Source organism: Bufo gargarizans, chromosome 2, assembly GCF_014858855.1.
Source record: "Bufo gargarizans isolate SCDJY-AF-19 chromosome 2, ASM1485885v1, whole genome shotgun sequence".
NCBI lineage: Eukaryota > Metazoa > Chordata > Amphibia > Anura > Bufonidae > Bufo > Bufo gargarizans.
In genome coordinates, this window is record NC_058081.1 from 213442688 (window position 1) to 213461027 (window position 18340).

Consider the following 18340-nt stretch of genomic DNA (forward strand, 5'->3'; position numbering starts at 1 on the left):
TTTCACAATTCTCTATGGTACACCATTTTCCCTCGGCGATATGCCCAGTTTCACTAATACACTACTATATAGCATGGAAAGTATATGTACCCCAATGTGTGCGGCCCTCATATATGAAGCTGATGGGGCCCTTAGTCCCAGGCACCTGATACACTCACATCTAGTCACAACTCAACTATGGCACTGACCTTCCAAACAAGGCACCACACAGAAACCTGAAGAACTGGCTGTACCTTAGAATAGCCGTCCCTCGCCTCAGGGTTTTGAATGTCTTCTCACTCAGCCCTGCCCCCAATGTACCTCACAACCCATGTTCCCCACAAAAACGCCCCTAACCTATAAAAAAATACCACACAGTACCCCTAGATTTTAAAAAAAATGCCCCCCCAAACAGCAGCATTTCGGCCACTTTCCCCTTCGTCAGGCTCACATGGGCTCCTCACGTGACCTCAACCCCCGGGGATCCCATAGCCTCTCTAGTTTTAACCATAGCCCAGCTATCAGTCGACGTATTACACCGTGAGGCGCATGCGCGGTGCTTCTTGGGAATTGTATTTCCCTTTCTTCTATACGGAAGTGCGCCTTGGTAACAGAGAAACTACATCTCCCAGAAGGCAGCGCGCTGTTGGCAGACGTGTCGGATTGATTTCACCCGTTCATACAGTCTCAGCTGGGGGCCGGTCCGGTGTGTTCTGCGAGGACTGAGGGAGCCGGGTGTCATTCGGGTCACTTGCTACCATGCGCCCCGCTTTTGCCGTGGGTCTGGTGTTTTCTGGGTGCTGCAGTAACGTGGTGTTTTTAGAACTTTTGGCCAGGTGAGGAGCCCATTCATTAGCCGTGCTGTCACTGTGTATAACGGGACATGATGTGTAACCCTGTGTATAGTCCAGTGGCCTGTGGTGTGCAGAGTGAGGTACATGACTCAGTGTGATCCCAGTAATTCCATACTGGTGACTGTGGGATCGGGTCTCTGAGGAGAAATGCGCCAGTCATTGCTGCTCCCTATTGTCCTGCACTAATAGGACTGACATTAAAGGGCATCTGTCAGTAGATTTGTACCTATGACACTGTCTGACCTGTTAGATGTGGCTTGGCAGCTGAAGACATCTGTGTTGGTCCCATGTTCATATGTGCCCGCATTACTGAGAAAAGTTATGTTTTATTATATGCAGATGAGCCTTTATGAGCAATGGGGGCGTTGTCATTACACCTAGAGGCTCTGCTCTCTCTGCAACTGCCGAGCCCTCTCCACTTTGATTGACAGGGCCAGGTGGGATGGCATTTTCACTGCCTGCAAAGGCGCTTCAGTCGCAGAGAGAGCAGAGCCTCTAGGTGTAATGACAACGCCCCCGTTGCTCCTAGAGGCTAATTTGCATATAGTAAAACATCATGTTTCTCAGCAATGCAGGCACATATGTACATAGGACCAACACAGTCGTCTTCAGCTGCCCAGTGCACATGGAACAGGTCAGACAGTGTCATAGCTACAAATCTGCTGACGGGTTGGAATTCCTAATTCATTCTAGAGATCTGGCATTCTGCAGTGGAAGATGCCACCAGTCCCCAGTGAATTATCCAGCTTGCCCCAGTTCCCATAGAAGAATGCTCAGCCATACCTATAGTACAGTAGTAGATACTGGGAAGCAGCAAGTCGGCTGGGGGTTCAGGGTCAACTGGGAAAACCCCAACCTACGCTTTAGGCTATGTTCACATGCACTTTTTCTAAAGCACCTGTGAAGGCTCCTCTAAAGCAATTTTTTCCAGACAACAACCAAAAACGACCTGTTTTCAGCTACTCATCTGCTACCGATGGTTTTTCTGCTGTGGGTTTTGCTGTGTGACCATAGAGTAGAATAGCTGGCAAAGCCGGTATAAGTTCTTATCCACACAGGGCAGATTTCATTCAGCTTGTGATAAAGGACTCATGCACATGACCGTTCCGTTTTTTTTTTTTTAGGTCCGCATATTGCGGATCTGCAAAACACGGAAGCCGCCCGTGGGCCTTCCGCAATTTGCGGAATGAAACAGGCGGCCCATTGTAGAAATGCCTATTCTTGTCCGCAAAACTGACAAGAATAGGACAGGTTATATATATATTTTTTTTTGCGGGGCTACGTAACGGAGCAACGGATGCAGACAGCACACGGAGTGCTGTCCACATCTTTTGCGACCCCATTGAAGTGAATGGGTCCGCATCCAAGCCGCAAAAACTGCGCCTCGGATGCGGACCAGAACAACGGTCATGTGCATGAGGCCTTAGGCTGTGTTCACATCTCAACGGTGAGCTGTTGAATCCGGCAATGCTGGATCTGGTGAACACAAGTTCGGCCGACAACTCTTCCTCCCAACTCCATACACATGCTTGCTCAGTGCTTGGTATTGCAGCTCCAATGATTTGAATGGGTCGAAGATGCAACTAGACCACATGACCGATGTACAGTGATGTCACATGGCCTAGGAAGAGGCCGCAGCTCTCTAACAGCTTCTTCTAACGCCTGGGACCCCTGCCAATCTAATATTGATGACCTATCCAGAGAATAGGTCATCAATAGGGATTTCAATTTGCATAATACTTTGTTTGAATACTGTACGGAGCGAGCGCTCCATACAGTATTAGAATGTATTGGCTCCTATGAGCCGAAGTAATTACTTTGCGAAGTATCGCGAGACTTCACATAATAACTTCATAAATCAATTTCTACTGTAAAAAAACATTTCCTGACCTTGGGTTTCGATTCTAAGTGGTACCTTGGAACCAAACCCGAGTTCGGAAATGTTTTTTTTACAGTAGAAATTGATTTATGAAATTATAACTTTGGCTCATAGGAGACAATACTTTCTAATACTGTATGGAGAGCTCGCTCCGTACAGTATTCAAACAAAGTATTATGCAAATCGACTTCGGATGTTTCATCCGAAGTTGTGTTGATCATCCCTAATCATCAATATGAATTCCCGAATATCTTCCGTTATAGGATCTACACCCAGTTTTGGCTATAGTTTGCAATTGTGCCCAGTGCTGCAGTTCAGCCAATATAAGTGAATGGAGCGGAGGTGTCATACATGGAGGGAGCTGTGACATTCTAGTGCATGCCCCTGCCTCTTTATGCTACTTAGCTTGGGGGTCATTGGTAGCGATAGGTCTTCAATGTAAAATCAACTTTATACGCTGTCTCCTACACATGGGGTTATGTCTTTATACTGATCATTCCTCACTTTGCTCATTGCCCCTTTGCTGTTTGCTGGTTTATATTATTTTATTACACCGATTTTCACTGCCACAATGTGTTTATTTCTAGGAAGTTTCCAGGATGTGGAAATATAGTGACGTTTGCTCAGTTCTTGTTGATAGCCATAGAAGGATTCATCTTCCAGGCAAATTTTGGAAGGAAGCGGCCCCTGATTCCAATGAGGTATTACTTGTGTATATAAAGTATGTTCCTCACTTTTGTCATTCACTATGTAATTTTTTTTTTTTTTTTTTTTAGGTATTATGTCATCATGGTAACTATGTTTTTTACGGTCAGCGTGGTGAATAACTATGCACTCAATCTCAACATCTCAATGCCACTTCACATGATATTCAGATCGGTGAGTAGAAGAGGGTGCAGCTTTCTATTCCGGTCCCTGGAAAGGGGTTTATTACTATGTAAAATGTCATTAAGGGGGTATTCTCATCTTGTAAATTGATGGCATATCAATAGTATTTATTAGCTCTTTGTTTGATGTGGGTCTGTCCTAGTTTAGCGCTGCATCCCCTCCGAAGTTTTCCCTGTACAACAGCGCTTTCTGCCACCTGATTGGAGGCGCAGCACTAAAAAATCCTCTGTGATCCTTCATTCTCAGGAATTTTTGAAAATCAACATGAAAATGCACATAACAAAACACAGTAATTAATATTCCCATTTGGGCCCCTGATCAGTGACTTACAGGAGATATCTCCTCTGACTGGAGCCGTTCTCATTCCTTTTTTTTTCTCAGTCCTGCACAGATCACTCTTCTTTGTGCATAATTGAACACACATATTTAGTATTAGTACCTCCTTTTATGCCCTGACTTGGTTATCATCCCCATTTAGGCCCCAGTAGATATTATGCCCCCCCCCCCCCCCAGTAGTGTCTTTGTCACATGTAATGCCCCCCAGTAGCGGCCTCTTCACATATAATGCCCCCTAGTACTGGCCTTTTCACATAATGACTCACAATGGTGCCCGCTTTACATATAATGCTCCCCGGTAGTTACTCTTTACAAACAGTTGTGCCCGACAAGAACTGTAAATTGAGTACATTGTAGTGCTACAATTAATCATCAACCAATATAATGTGCAATGTATTATAACCTTCACATATGTATCATGAGTCATGGCTTATTATTCATCAGTCATTTATTTTCTAGGGATCATTGATCGCAAATATGATCTTAGGTATAATTATTCTCAAGAAGAGGTAAGTTCTGCTAAATCCATTACTACTTGGGTATGGTGTAGCCTAAAGGGGTTGTCTACCCTTGGATCTGATAACCACTATGCTACACACCTGTGCTTTTGACCATAAAAAAAGAAGACGACTCGCCTGTCCCTGCCACTGCTCCTTTCCCGTCTTCTTCCAGGAAGCAGCTGGGTCCTATAGCCAATCTCAGGCCTCAGTGGTCACATTGACTTGAATAGTACCTCACAGATGTGATATAATGTTCAAGCCGATGTGACCACTGAGGCCTGTAATTGGCTGCAGCAGTCATCGGAGCCAACCACTTCCTGGGTCCCATGAGTCTTCTTTTTTATGTTCAGGGGCACAGGTCTGCAGCATAGTGGTTTTTTGGGTCCAAGGTCGGACCACCCCTTTAAGAATGGTACAGTAAAAACATTATGCTGCCTTCGAAAACTGACATCCAAAGACTCTTCATCCATTAGTAACATTTTATTTTTTCACATTCAAGAGCATAAATGTAATTTGTGTGTGGTCATGGGCAGTTGCCTGGCATTCAATAGTTTGCCTTTCACCCTTTACTTTGGGCAATTGTTCTAATTTTGAAAGGGGGGGGGGGGGGTATTGTGTGGCCAATATTTGAAGCCAGTTCCTCTTGATTTTGCACTGGTATAATGTGCTGCTGTGCTGTGCCTCCTCTGCCCTCCAGGCTCTCCAGTGCTGCCAGCAACTAGTGAGGGAACCAGTAGCCAAAGGCTGCAGCATGGCAGCACTCTTTCTTCTTTAAAGTATTCTGTGCATCAGGATGAGGAGCAGCCAAGCGCTAGCTGAGAGAGAACCCGCCATGGTTGTGATATGCTTCACCAGAGGCGGATTAGTGAGAGCATAGAAGGTCATTTTACTAAAATTGTGTATACAAGGTCAATGGATTTGGGGAATAAATTAATTTGTAAGGGGTTGCCACATTCCAGATGCACTGCAGCCGAGGTACAGCTGGCATGGGGTGTTTCCTTTCTGCTGCAGCAGGTGGCAGTAGAGAACTGAGCATGTGCTTCCATCTCAGTGATCAGGACAGAAAAATTAGAAAAGGAGCAAACAGCAGGTGGTGCTATACAGAAAACCCGAGTTCTGGAAATGTTTTTTTACAGTATAAATCAATTTCTGAAGTTGTTATGCGAAGTCTCACGAGACTTCGCGAAGTAATAACTTCAGCTCATCGGAGCCAATACATTCTAATACTGTTCAGAGCACTCGCTTTGTCCAGTATTGAAACAAAGTTTTATGCGAATCGACTTTGGATGTTTCATCCGACGTTTATTCGCTCATCCCTAATTATAGTACTTGCCATATTTTGTATGACACTGTTTGATATACGTTTACAAATTTACTTTTTAGGTACAGTGCTTCCAAATACATGTCCATTGTTTTGGTGTCTTTGGGGATCTTCATTTGCACATTGATGTCTGCAAAACAAGTGGTAAACTTCATGTATCTATCTGTCTCTAGTTCTGTCTGTCCAATCTATCCTGTTGTGCATTTATCAAATCAAATATTTTCTTTCTGAAAATATTGCTGTATGTATTTACCAGGAATAAAGAACTAGCCTTGTGAGTGCAGTGTTAAAGGGAACCTGTCATGTTGAACATAGGATTTGAGCAGCAGGCAGCATATTATAGAGCAGGAGGAGCTGAGCAGATTAATGTATAGTTTGATTGAATTTAAATGTATAAAATAGAAGTTTTACTGAATCTCTTCCCATAAAACTATACATCAATTTGCTCCGCTCCTCCTGCTCTATAACGTGCTGCAGCTCAGACACCATGTTTAATGTGACAGGTTCTCTTTAAGCTTTGTTCACCTTGTTTTGTGCTCAGAAACCGCCTCTAATTACCCGTGGGAAGCCACAATACTGTCTGTACCACTGTGGATAATTTTTTCCAGGACCTGCAGATTAGCAAATTGAATGGGGGTAAAGCCAGAGGAGGATCTGCTGCATTCGTAACTCAGAACTCGTATGCTAAGAGGAATATTCTGACATGAGGCTTATATGGCATATTTTATGGAAATGTGCCTCTCATCACAATACAAAGGACAAAAAGGTCCTGGTGCACCCGGCTGCACAAAGCAGACCATGGCCACATAAAAAATCTGTGGGTGTGGCATGCCCTGTGTTGCCGTTGCCATACACACCGCAACCTGTTTGTCCTTAGCCTTAACACAGTTGACATTGATAGAGAAGGTCAACTGTACACTTTTGTCATAGGGAGTGTGTGTAAGAGTTATCCTGGGCTTACCTCCATTATACTTGAAGAGGGTGAACAGAACCTTCTGCTGTATTTTACTGCTAACCTAAGGTACTCCTTAAATCGGTTATCCAATCCTAAAAAAAAGCTGAGTATACTTACCCGGGTCCCCACTCCCTGTGCCGCTCTTGGTCCCCACCCCGCAGCTTCTTCCCGTGCACGGATGAAACATCCGGTGTCGGGTGGGAGGAAAACCGCTAATGGCAGGCGGAGATAGGATTGGATAACCCCTCTAATTGATATACTTCATTTTGCTCATGTTTTACCTTGTATTCCACGATTTACTTTTGTGGCTTATTCAGGAGCCTTGTATTTAGCACCAAAAGCAAGGCAGGAAAACTTCCAAAATAGAAAAGTGCTGAAAGGATCTGATTCCATTATTGGCAGCTTCTGTATATCGTGGTGTTTACAGAAATATGAATATGCCCTTTGGAAACATAGACCCATATAGGCGGTCCAAGTGGCCAGACCCTCAATAAAAAGGCAGATTTTTATTTATTATTTTTTTGCAATGTTTAGCTAATTCTCCATTTAGTGTGCTATAATTTCTTTCTTCTATTTTTAAGGCATCCCATTCAACATCAAGTGAGGAAGATGGTTTTGCAAACTTTCTCTGGTGGCTTTTAGGTGGGTCTTCTTTGTAGTCAGCCAATTTTTTTTTTTACTTGTTTTTATTGCATTTGTTCAATAAAACAATACAAACATCAGAACATATACACTGAGCGCATCGGAGACATTCAGTAACACGTCTTACATTGGTATGGTATCAAAGACAGTAGAAAGTTATAGCCTGAAATAAATTATCACAGTCCCATAAAAAAATCTAGTATCATTATAACTATCTCTCAGGACCTGGAATGTATGGCTGAGGACGCAGAATGCACAGAATGAACAGAGTGAGTTCATGAAGAGGAGAACCATGATCCCCATATCTTAGTAAACTGAGAAGCACACGCACTATTTACTCGAGCCTTCCACTGAGATAGAGAAGGGTATCTTTCTCCCACCCATCGAAGCACGACTGCATTACATGCTAGACAAAGGGTTTAACTTAGAAAAATCCTGGTACAGTGAGGATATAGAGCTTCATCCAGAATACCAGACGGACGGTTGAGTTGAGAGAGAGAGAGAGGAAGAATCAGAATCTCAGATAGGAACTTAGTAACTTCCTCCCAGAATGTTTTAAGATGGGGGCAATCCCGAGCTACTTGAGAAACCTTGACGCGGTGCTCGGGCTCAGACATGTCCTCCACAGTAGGATATGTTGGCTAATCTCTAAATTTTACATCAGTATGAGGGTTAGTAAAACCGCAGAGTGCACCTTTCTTTGTTATTATTATATTATTTTTATTGTTTATCACATCCACACATTTGCTGTCCTGTGTACGATGTTCATTGTGGTCCGCTGCGGGCATTCTCCATTGTATGCATTTTTGCTGGGGATTGCCATTAGCAGCAGACCACAAGTGCAGGATCTGCCCCCTGGGGTTGAGCACTTCCTACTTTTTAATACCATGCCAATTTGTAGTTTGTATATAAAATTTATCGGAGGTGCAAAAACTCCTAGTCTGAATGTGTCTTTATTTCCATCTACAGGCACCATTCTGGTGCACATGTGAGGCCCGAGCTATATCAGCCAGTCTTGGGTGGGGCTCAGAGCTCTCTCCCTCCTCCCATTATATGCATGGTCACATTCGAGAGGTAACTGGGAGATTGCCGTGAGTCAGGCCTTGTGCTCCTGTAATTCGACCACTGGCTCCTGGTATTGCCCATACGGCCCAGGTAGGTTTAGCGTTAGGTCCCGAGCTACTTGAGAAACCTTAGCGCGGTGCTCGGGCTCAGAAATGTCTTCCACAGTAGGATATGCTGGCTAATCTCTCAATTTTACATCAGTACGAGTGTTAGTAAGACCGCAGAGTGCACCTGTCTTTGTTATTGTTATATTGAAATATTCCAATCAGAGGGTATTGAGAAATAACTAGTGAGGTACCTGAACATTTTGGGGTTCATTTTTCAAACGGGTGCAAAGTAGAACTGGCTTAGAAAGCAGTTCAAGGTAAATAATAGAGAGTCTGAAAATTAGTCAAAAGAATGAAGAACATTGGTGTCTTAAGTATTGCTAAGGGTTCCAGCACCGGAAACAGGCACTTGAATTACAAAGCTCCATCCACTGTGTAGTGGCTGCTCCCATTCAAGTGAATAGGGCTCACTAATTAATGTTGCTCAGTACTGTTCTAGTGCTGCATCCTGTAGATGAATCTGGAGCGCACTGCACTGGGGAGAGTTACTGGAGCACTGCTCACACTGTGCGCTCATACTAATGTATCTCCTCCAGTGTCATTGTTAATATCTTGTCACTTCCTCCTAGCAGTAATCCCGGTGACGTCACCAGCACAAATGAGCGGTCTTTACCGCTGCCCATTAGTGTCAGTGATGTCACTGGGATCACTGCTAGGAAGAAGTCTCTACCTATCTCATACTGAGAAAAAGCCTGTAAACAAACAGCCCTTGCTCTACTCTATGCAGGGCAGGGAAAGAGGGAGCATCGGAGCTAGAAATGCTCCTATGCTCCACTCCTACATGGTAAATGAGTGAAGGGGAGCTTATGTCCAGGTTCGGCTCTGAACCCAGACAACCCGTTTAAGCCCTGGGCATTGCATATTTTGATTTATGTACTTTACACTGTATTTATTCGAAAAAAGTGTGACTATTATACTGTGTGTTTTCAATTAAGAACATCTCATGTATCTGGAAGTTGTCTCTGTTCTTCCTGACATTGTAAAATGGAATGGAATGAACCGAGAGTAGAATGAAGCAATAAAACTGTCAAAAATGGTTAAATGTCATATTAAACTCACTATTACATTTCTTCTTAGAGCAGAATTTCATTAGGGTTATCAGTTTAAAATGTGGCATAATCAAGATTTTAATAACTATGCTTCTGCTGTGCTCCATAGGTGTTGCTGCTCTGACCTTCGCTCTTTTACTGTCGGCCAGAATGGGGATATTCCAGGAAACACTCTATAAGGAATATGGGAAACATTCTAAAGAAGCCTTATTCTATAATGTAAGACTGTCTATAAGGAACATTTCATGTTAAGCTAATCACTGTCAAAAAGAAGATAATGTGCAGTTTGTACCATTATCCTCCCCAACTCTCATTAAAAAATTACACTACTCACCAAAAGTTAGGGATATTTGGCTTGTGGGTGAAATTTTAGGATGACCCTAAAATGCACTCTAACCTTTACAGGTGAATTTAATTGTGCATTAAAAAGTTTAGAGAAGGTCACATGTCCAACTGTTCAATGTTTCAGTACTTTTTGCTCAACTTGCTGTTCTCTAACAAGGAGCTTAACAGCAAAATTATATGTTATAAAATATGGTACAGTGACAAGACCATACTACTTCAATAACACCATTAATCCAGTTATTGTGCCTCTGCATGAACAACACAGGCCTTATTTAATCTTCACAGACGACAATACGTCATCCCATCTAGGACGCATCATTGGGGAATGGGTGCTGGAGACTGGGGTACCTCAAACGGAGTAGCCTGCACTTTTTCCAGACCTGAATTCCATTAAAAACTTATGGGATCAGCTAAGTCGCCGTTTGGAGGCTCGTAGCCTTGTACCCAAGAACCTCAATGATCTGAGGGACACCCTTCAAGAAGAGTGGGATGCCATGCCTCAGCAGACAATAAGTATACTTGTGAACAGCATGAGACATCGTTCTCAAGCTGTAATTGATGCTCAAGGCCACATGACAAGTTATTGATACACTGCCATTTTTTGTTCGGGTATACCCACCACTGGTGTGGGCTTTTGTTTCAATAAATAGTTTGAGATGAGAATCACCATTGCTGCTTCTACTTACATGTCCTACTTTCATGATATAATATCACTGTAGCGTGACCTTTTTATATTTTCCATAAATTTCACCCAAAAGCCAAATATCCCTAACTTTTTGTGACTAGTGTGTTCAAGGTTTACGTAGGAATTGAAGGGAGACAGTTCTCCTTGGTTGTGTCTAAAATAAATTCTGGATTTTGTAGTAATATAGGAACAATAACATTGAACAAGTTTAGGTCAGAAATTACAGCAAATTCAGAATACACCAGTGGAATCGCAACCAAATTGTGTATGTGTGAAGGTATGTGGTTATAACTAACAGCAAAATGTGTCCCTCTTTCTCCTCATGCTTCATGCTTGAGCACAAAGATGGTCTGCACAAATTTTTTTTATTTTTTTTGTACTGATGACCTATCCTAATAATATTTAGAAAGCACCAACATTTTCCTCAGTGGTGTACAAAAGGTTTCAGGTCGCATGATGTGATTATGGTAGGATATGGATAGGTCATAATAATGGAAACACACAGTGTATAATGTGATGGAAAAACGAATCAAGCCAGCAAAGGAGGCAATATGCACAATCTCAATACATTAGTAAGTGCCTTGTATTAACTTTCTCTACATGATAAATGCAATTTGTTGACGTGAGACAACCAAGATTTAGAGTTCAAGTAATAAACCTTTTTTTTTGTTGTTTCTCCCCGCAGCACGCATTACCACTGCCAGGATTCCTGCTTTTAGCCCCGGACATATATAATCATGCGGTGATGTTCTCACAGAGCGGTGAGTATTACAGAGTTCTGCCATGTTTCATGCCTGCAGACAGTGTATGTAGATACATGTCATTAATAATAGGAAAACCCTCCAGCACTGTAACTCACAAATAAAAAGCTTCTTAAAGGGAGTCTGTCACCTCCATATGGCCATATACAGTGCTTACATGGGTCTGTAGCACACCTATACAGGATTGTAATGGTACCTTTGTTATTTTCTTTACACTTCCAGAAGCTGGAAAAACGAACTTTGATTCGTATGCAAATTAGCACTCGCAAGTGCCCAGGGGCGGCGTTCACCATGTTGGAGCCCAGGCTGCTCTGCGTTTTTTCATTATTTTCCCGCCCCAGCCTCTGCCCGCCCTCCTATTCCCTTGCATCATCCTTCGGTCCAGCCAAGATTCCGGGCCTGTGCACTGCCTAGCGGTGCCGGAGCATGCTCACTGTGATGCCCATTGTGGGCACGGCATCGCTTTAACTACTGCGCATGCGCCGGCAAACACCACATTGCCACTGGTTTCACGCCTCTCTCCGGCCCATGCGCAGTAGGTAAAGTGATGCCGTGCCAACAATGGGCATTGCAGTGTGCATGCCCTGACGAGGCAGTACGCAGGTGCGGGATCTCGGCCGGACCGATGGATGATGCAAGGGAATAGGAGGGTGGGCAGAGGCTGGGGTGGCGAAACAATGAAAAAAGGCAGAGCAGCCTGGGCTCCAACACAGAGCCCAGGCTGCTCTGCCCAGTGCTAATTTGCATACGAATCAAAGTTCGTTTTTCCAGCTTCTGCAAGTGTAAAGAAAATAACAAAGGTACCATTACATTCATGTATAGGTGTGCAATGTAAGCACTGTATATGGCCATATGGAGGTGACAGACTCCCTTTAAAAGGAACCTGTCGCCGGGATTTTGGGTATAGAGCTTTTATTGTGTAAAAAAAACGATTTGATACATATGTAAATTAACATAAGAGTAATATCTGTGACCAGAGAAGAGTCATATTTTCAAGCTCTGACTCCTCTCAGGTTAATTTGCATATGTATCAAGTCTTCTTTTTTACACAATAAAAGCACACAGCGCTATGGGGACTGGGTATTGCGGATGTGCTAGCGGCCATCTAGCAACCCATGTCCTCAGCTCTATACCCCAAATCCAGGTGACGGGTTCCCTTTAAAGCAGAGTACCCTGGAAATATTCCTGGTGTAAACTTTATCCTGGTTAAATGCTATTAAAAACTTCCTTGGCTTGTAGCATAGGGAATACAATCGCCCACATTTGCTATTGTCGCTGCACCTGAACTCTGATGTAATTTTCATCAAAATGTTGAGCAACTTGGTGCATCTGAATTCAACATACTTGCATAACAATTAAACAAAGCATAATCCGCTACGCTTTGTCTGCCCAGTGAACCATGCTTAGCGGAAAAGGGATATGGCTTAAAATGCACCATTTTGCTCTAGAATTTTGCCACACAATTCTGTCACAAAAGTGTCTAGCTGTGCATCCTATTTATTATCCAGCCTGTGCTACTGTCTTTAGACTGCCTGTCGAGGTTTACACTGTCTACATTTTAGACAGGATTAAAGGAGTTGTCCACTTTTTACTATTAATGACCTATCCTCATGATAGGCCATTAATATGGGATCGGCGAGGTCTTACTCCCGACACCTCCACCGTTCAGCTGTTTGAAGAGAATGCAGTGTTCATGAGTGCTGCCTTCTCTGCTCTGTTTACCTGCTGGCCGCAGCAATTCTAGTGGCGAGCAGGGTAATTGCAAGTATGGCGTCCCCATTCACTATGGGACGGATCCGTCCTATTCATTTGACCAGACAGAGCCGTCCCATAGAAGTGAATGGGGACGCCATAATTGTAATTGCAATTGCTGTGGTGAGAGGGTAAACAGAGCACTGCCTTCTCTTCAAAAAGCTGATCGGTGGGTGTCTGACCCATGTAGATTTGATATTGATGAACTATCGTGGGGATAGGTCATCAATAGTAAAAAAGCAGACAGCCCCTTTATGTTTCAAAAGGTATTTATTGAGTTTTGCACAGAAAAAGAAAACACCATTACAATAATGATAGAAAAAACAAAATAAATTATCACTCGGAAATAAAACATCTCTTGGGTACAATGAAATAGGGCTACATATAGTTAGGGACTGGGAAATGGAGCAGGAAGTCAGACCTCCAGCTTTCGATTCACAAGAAGCGCATTCTTATAGGGAGACAACCTGACGTAAGTCCGAAGAATGTGATGAAGATAGCCAGGGTTCCCACACCTTTTCAAAAGCGGGAAATGAGTCTGTGCGGATGGCCGCCAATTTTTCAAACATCAATATTTTATTTATTCTGTCTAAGACAGCCTGGAAGGACAATGAGTCTGATCTCCATTTGAAAGCTATATGAATTCTAGCTGCAAGCAAAATAAATTCAGACAGCCCCTTTAAATATGGCCCAATATTTTGGAAGTAAATGAAGTTTCAGATGGTTTCTTAGTTTGATAGTGTGCATTATTGTTAAATATCCGTTTCTATTCAGAAAGCTTTATTTCTGTGTTGGCAAAATATTTATTTCTGTGCAGCAAATACATTTTTTCTTTACACTCCACAACTTTGCTGCACCAAACACGTATGTAGAATATGGCCAGTATCAGTATTTTTGGAACATGAGAGAAAATCCCAGCCAACAAGTGGCAATCATGCAAACACGAATCGCATATAGGAGAATCTCCTGTGGATATGCCATAAATGTCCGGATGGGAATAACCTTATAATGTTTCTTAAAGCAATGCATCTACAATACTATCCATTATTTTACATTGATTTAAACTGTGCAGCCAGTACATATTGATGACACATCCTCAGGATAGAGTAAAAAAAAAAAACAGATAGCAGCACTACATACCCTGCCATGGGGCAAACATCCAATTCTTTCGGTACCAGAATCAATGGTCCAAGTGTGGTGCTCGCTGGTTGGGGTCCAGGCCAAGGGTCCCTTGATGCAATAGTAGTTTAAAGAGATCCACAGCACTATTCAATTATCAAAATCCTGTTCTTTATTTGACAAGCAGCATTCAATTACAGCGATGTTTCGACTTAAACAAGTCTTTATCAAGCAATACAAAAGTGAACAATATCGTCCTTAAATAACCATAAGTGTAGTGTGATAGGTGCCTCCCCCAATCGGGGGTGTGCTTCCATAATTAATCTAAAATTAAAAACACCCTTGCTCAACACAAATCATGATCGTAATAAACTCATATCAGGTGGCCATCCGTGTGATCACACATCCTCATCCTAGGCCAAAGATCCACCATATGCGGTACGCTCCTGGTATGGCTGTGCCGACATCCTCACTCGGCGTCCCTCTGGTGTAACTGCGCATGCGCCAACCATCACATGACGATCCGGATCAGATGACCGGAACAGCTGACATCACGCGACCCGAATGTCATCACTAGAAGGCGGCTGCGTCTGCACCAGTTATCAAATCACGTGACTGAAGTGATTAACCACCTCGTGACCAAAACAGAGTTACCTGACCTGAATGGTGCATAATTGCGCATGCGCCAGTTATCGAGTCACATGATCTGAACTTTTTATAATAGGAATCAGTACGTGCGTGTGTAAAATATATCAGCTAATATTCAAAATAATAATCCTAGCTAGATTATTTTGAATATTAGCGCATATATATATATTATATTGATTCCTATTGGCGCTATACAGGTACATTGTATATAGGGATGAGTGAAGCGAGCTTCAGATCCTAGATCCAAAGTCGCTTCCCTCAAAACTTTGGTTTATTGCTGTACCAGTCGGAACCAAAGCAGAGTTTTAAAATGTTTTTTTTATTTTTTATTTCAGTTTAAAAATCAAATACCGAAGTTATTCACCAAAGAATAACTCACTTTGCTTCGTCAGAGGCCATACATTTTAATGCTGTACTGAGATGGATCTCCGTACAGCATTAAACCAAAGTTTTGAGCGAAGCGACTTCAGGTCTAGGATCTGAAGCTCGCTTCGCTCATCGCTATTTGTATTGACCAACTCAGTGGCTATGCTAAATTTTTAATTACAAGCAATTGGTTTGAAAACTAGAATATTTTTCGTGGGACTACCCTTTAAACCGTCCATGTGCTTGATATAAATAATGTGTCTGAATAGTAAGCATATACTTCATTTGAAACTGAACTGTCCATGTTCAATGCATTACAGAACCGTTCCAGCTGCCTGTACTGGGAATCCAGATGCCGATCATGTGGTTTTATCTTCTCATGAATGTGATCACTCAGTATCCTTTCGCTGATTCTCCAGCTGTTCTAGAGGTCACATCTGATATGACAGCAAGATCTGTTCTATAGCCGAATAATGCTCTTTCAAGGGGGTTGATGTGCCATGTATTCCGAAATGGGTATGACATGCGGATAGTGTACAAACTACAGTTAAAATGAATCGTTTCGGGTCAATTGCCCCTTCTCATATTATGGGAGTATGCTTCTTTTGTATGGAGGCTCTACTTGTGCATGTCCATGTTGTAACTCAGTTTGCCTTAACACATTTATCAAGATATGTATGTATCCGTGGAGTATTCATTCTCACTACAGAATGTCCTTCCCTTACTGTCACCCTAGTTGTCACCTTGCGGAAATTCCTAAGTCTCATTTTCTCCATTTTGTACTTCAACAACCCTTTTACCACTTGGCACTGGATGGGCACCTTTCTAGTTTTCATGGGTACATTGCTGTACACAGAAGTGTGGAACACCTTCCAGACTGCTCCTAGCAAGGACCAAAAGGAAGCCAAGAAGGACTAGACGTTCTACGTATTCTTTTAAAGCAAATGTTGCTGCCCTAAATTGAATGAGGGGCACAGAACTATTTATATTCCTTCTGTTGAACTTTGCAATTTAGAACATTTTTTATATTGTGAGAATGGTAAGACAGCAGGTAATCGGTTTTTAGTAGGTAAATGTCAGTGATGGGTTATATAACCTGTTCTTTTAGGGTACGGTCACATTTAACAGGTCCGCTGTGGATTTTCTGCATCGAATATGGCCATAAACTGCAATCATAAAACCTGCCCGAAATGGGCAAATCTGTTTACTCGGCAGGTTTTCTCTGCAGCATGTGTATGAGATTTGCTGAAATCTTTGCTTGTATGAGAGTAAAGCATTTATGCTACATGTGGCTGTACCCATATACTGTAGGCAGAAAGTGCAACCAAATGTTTACAGGATAGAAATAAAAATGTGAAGAAAAATGCCAAGTTACATAGAGACTCAGAGGTGGTGTCCTGTATTATAAAAAGCATGGTTGCTTTATTCCAAAAACAGCCCCACACCTGTCCATGGAAGTGAATGGGGCTGAGACTTAATACCACTCACAACCTGTGTACAGGTGTGGCACTGTTTTTGGAAGAAAGCCACCATGTTTTCTAGTCCCGGAGAACCCCTTTAAGATAGATGAATAGTCTCTTTAACTGTATCAAATGATACTGGTTTGTCACTTTGCATTTGTAGTTTTCCGTACAAGTGGATCTCGATGAGGGGTGCACACCATTGCAGTTTCCAAATGTCCTAGACCTGTGAGGCCAACCCCCGGCACTCCAGCTGTGGTAAAACTACAACTCCCACAATTGCTTGGCTGTTCTCAGAGCTCCATAGAATAAATAGAGCATGCTGTGAGTCGTAGTTTCACCACAGCTGGAGTGCCGGAGGTTAGCCATCACAGCACTAGATGTTTTCATGTTTGGTAATTCCTCACTAAACAGTCAGTATTGTATCTTCTACAACAGCAGACATAAGCTGGTGAAGTAGTGAAGGTTAGTAATAGCACAGATCTGTCCTGCTCCATGTAGGAAAAGGCATACTGTCTGGTGCTCATTTTGGTATTGTTACGTTACTTAGTGTTAGTCCTGCTATGTTTGTGTATGTACTAGAAGTCTTCTTTTATTTGAATACACTCCACATTGACCACACAAAAGAATGCAGGAGATGTGCTTTATCCTGGGATAAAGACGATGCAGTAGAACTGCATGCAGACTTGTGTAGGCCCACTGGTGACACATGGTCTTTAAGTGGACACATCAGTTAGATGGGCTATAAGGCTGGGACAGCAGGAATACATATATGGTTAGAGGTCCCCATTATTGTGGAGAGCCGGCTGAACGTCATCGTTCATCTGTATTAGCAGGGTCAGCAGAGGTTGACCATAGTGACCTTCAATAGAGATGTCAGGAAGTCCAGAAGAACATCTCCATCCCCATGATCACTACTTTCTCCAGATACTGTTAGAAAGAACATAGTGAATATTAGCAGGTTGTTTTAGATAATCTGGTATCAAGGATTATATGACAGAATTTACATAGAGATGAACGTGTACAGTCAGGAGCTGCTGGAAAGACAACACTTTTATGAACAGTCCTACCTAATTTTATATATAAGCTGCAGATACAGGGACCTTCAGTATTAAAGCATATGTGACGTACAAACAATATTCTTGATACACAATCAACAGAAGGTAACTGAGGAGGCATTAAAAGCATAAGATGTAAGCCACATTCTGCCTTTGTCTGACTTCCAGTACTATACTACAGTTAGTTTTACTTTTGCAATTGTGCCTTACTTTTAGATCCGTTATAGAAAGAGTTAAAACTATAGTAATAAAGTATGAATTCCCTCCAACTGAAATGCGACAGCTTATTTATACAGCATCCAGTAAGAAATGCAAATCTTTGTTTAGTCAATTTGCCTGTAAGTAGAAGGAGGAATCACATCAATAAAAGGGCTGACATTGGTTATTATGGAGGCTGCCCATAGAGGATCCCAATTATATTGCCAGCATTTCTGACAATCTAATGTTGGGAGATAAGCCCCTTTCAGACGGGTGTGTAAGTAGCTTGTCACCACATTGAAATAACCAGGCAAGCTTGGCCCATCCAAGAGTAGATGGCTGCACACACGTTTGCTCAACAGTTATGTCATTA

The 18340-nt window shown here is 42.5% G+C and overlaps 1 protein-coding gene across 1 annotated transcript; it reads left to right on the forward strand.

Moving 5' to 3' along the window:
• The first annotated feature begins 613 nt into the window (after nucleotides 1-613).
• On the forward strand, nucleotides 614-18053 carry SLC35B4 (solute carrier family 35 member B4). The gene is made up of 10 exons (XM_044276733.1): nucleotides 614-815; nucleotides 3300-3413; nucleotides 3489-3591; nucleotides 4396-4445; nucleotides 5820-5901; nucleotides 7294-7354; nucleotides 9685-9794; nucleotides 11291-11366; nucleotides 15572-15647; nucleotides 15923-18053. The coding sequence occupies exons 1-10, from the start codon at nucleotides 739-741 to the stop codon at nucleotides 16167-16169; spliced, it is 996 nt and encodes a 331-aa protein (XP_044132668.1). The 5' UTR covers nucleotides 614-738; the 3' UTR covers nucleotides 16170-18053.
• The last annotated feature ends 287 nt before the right edge of the window (nucleotides 18054-18340 follow it).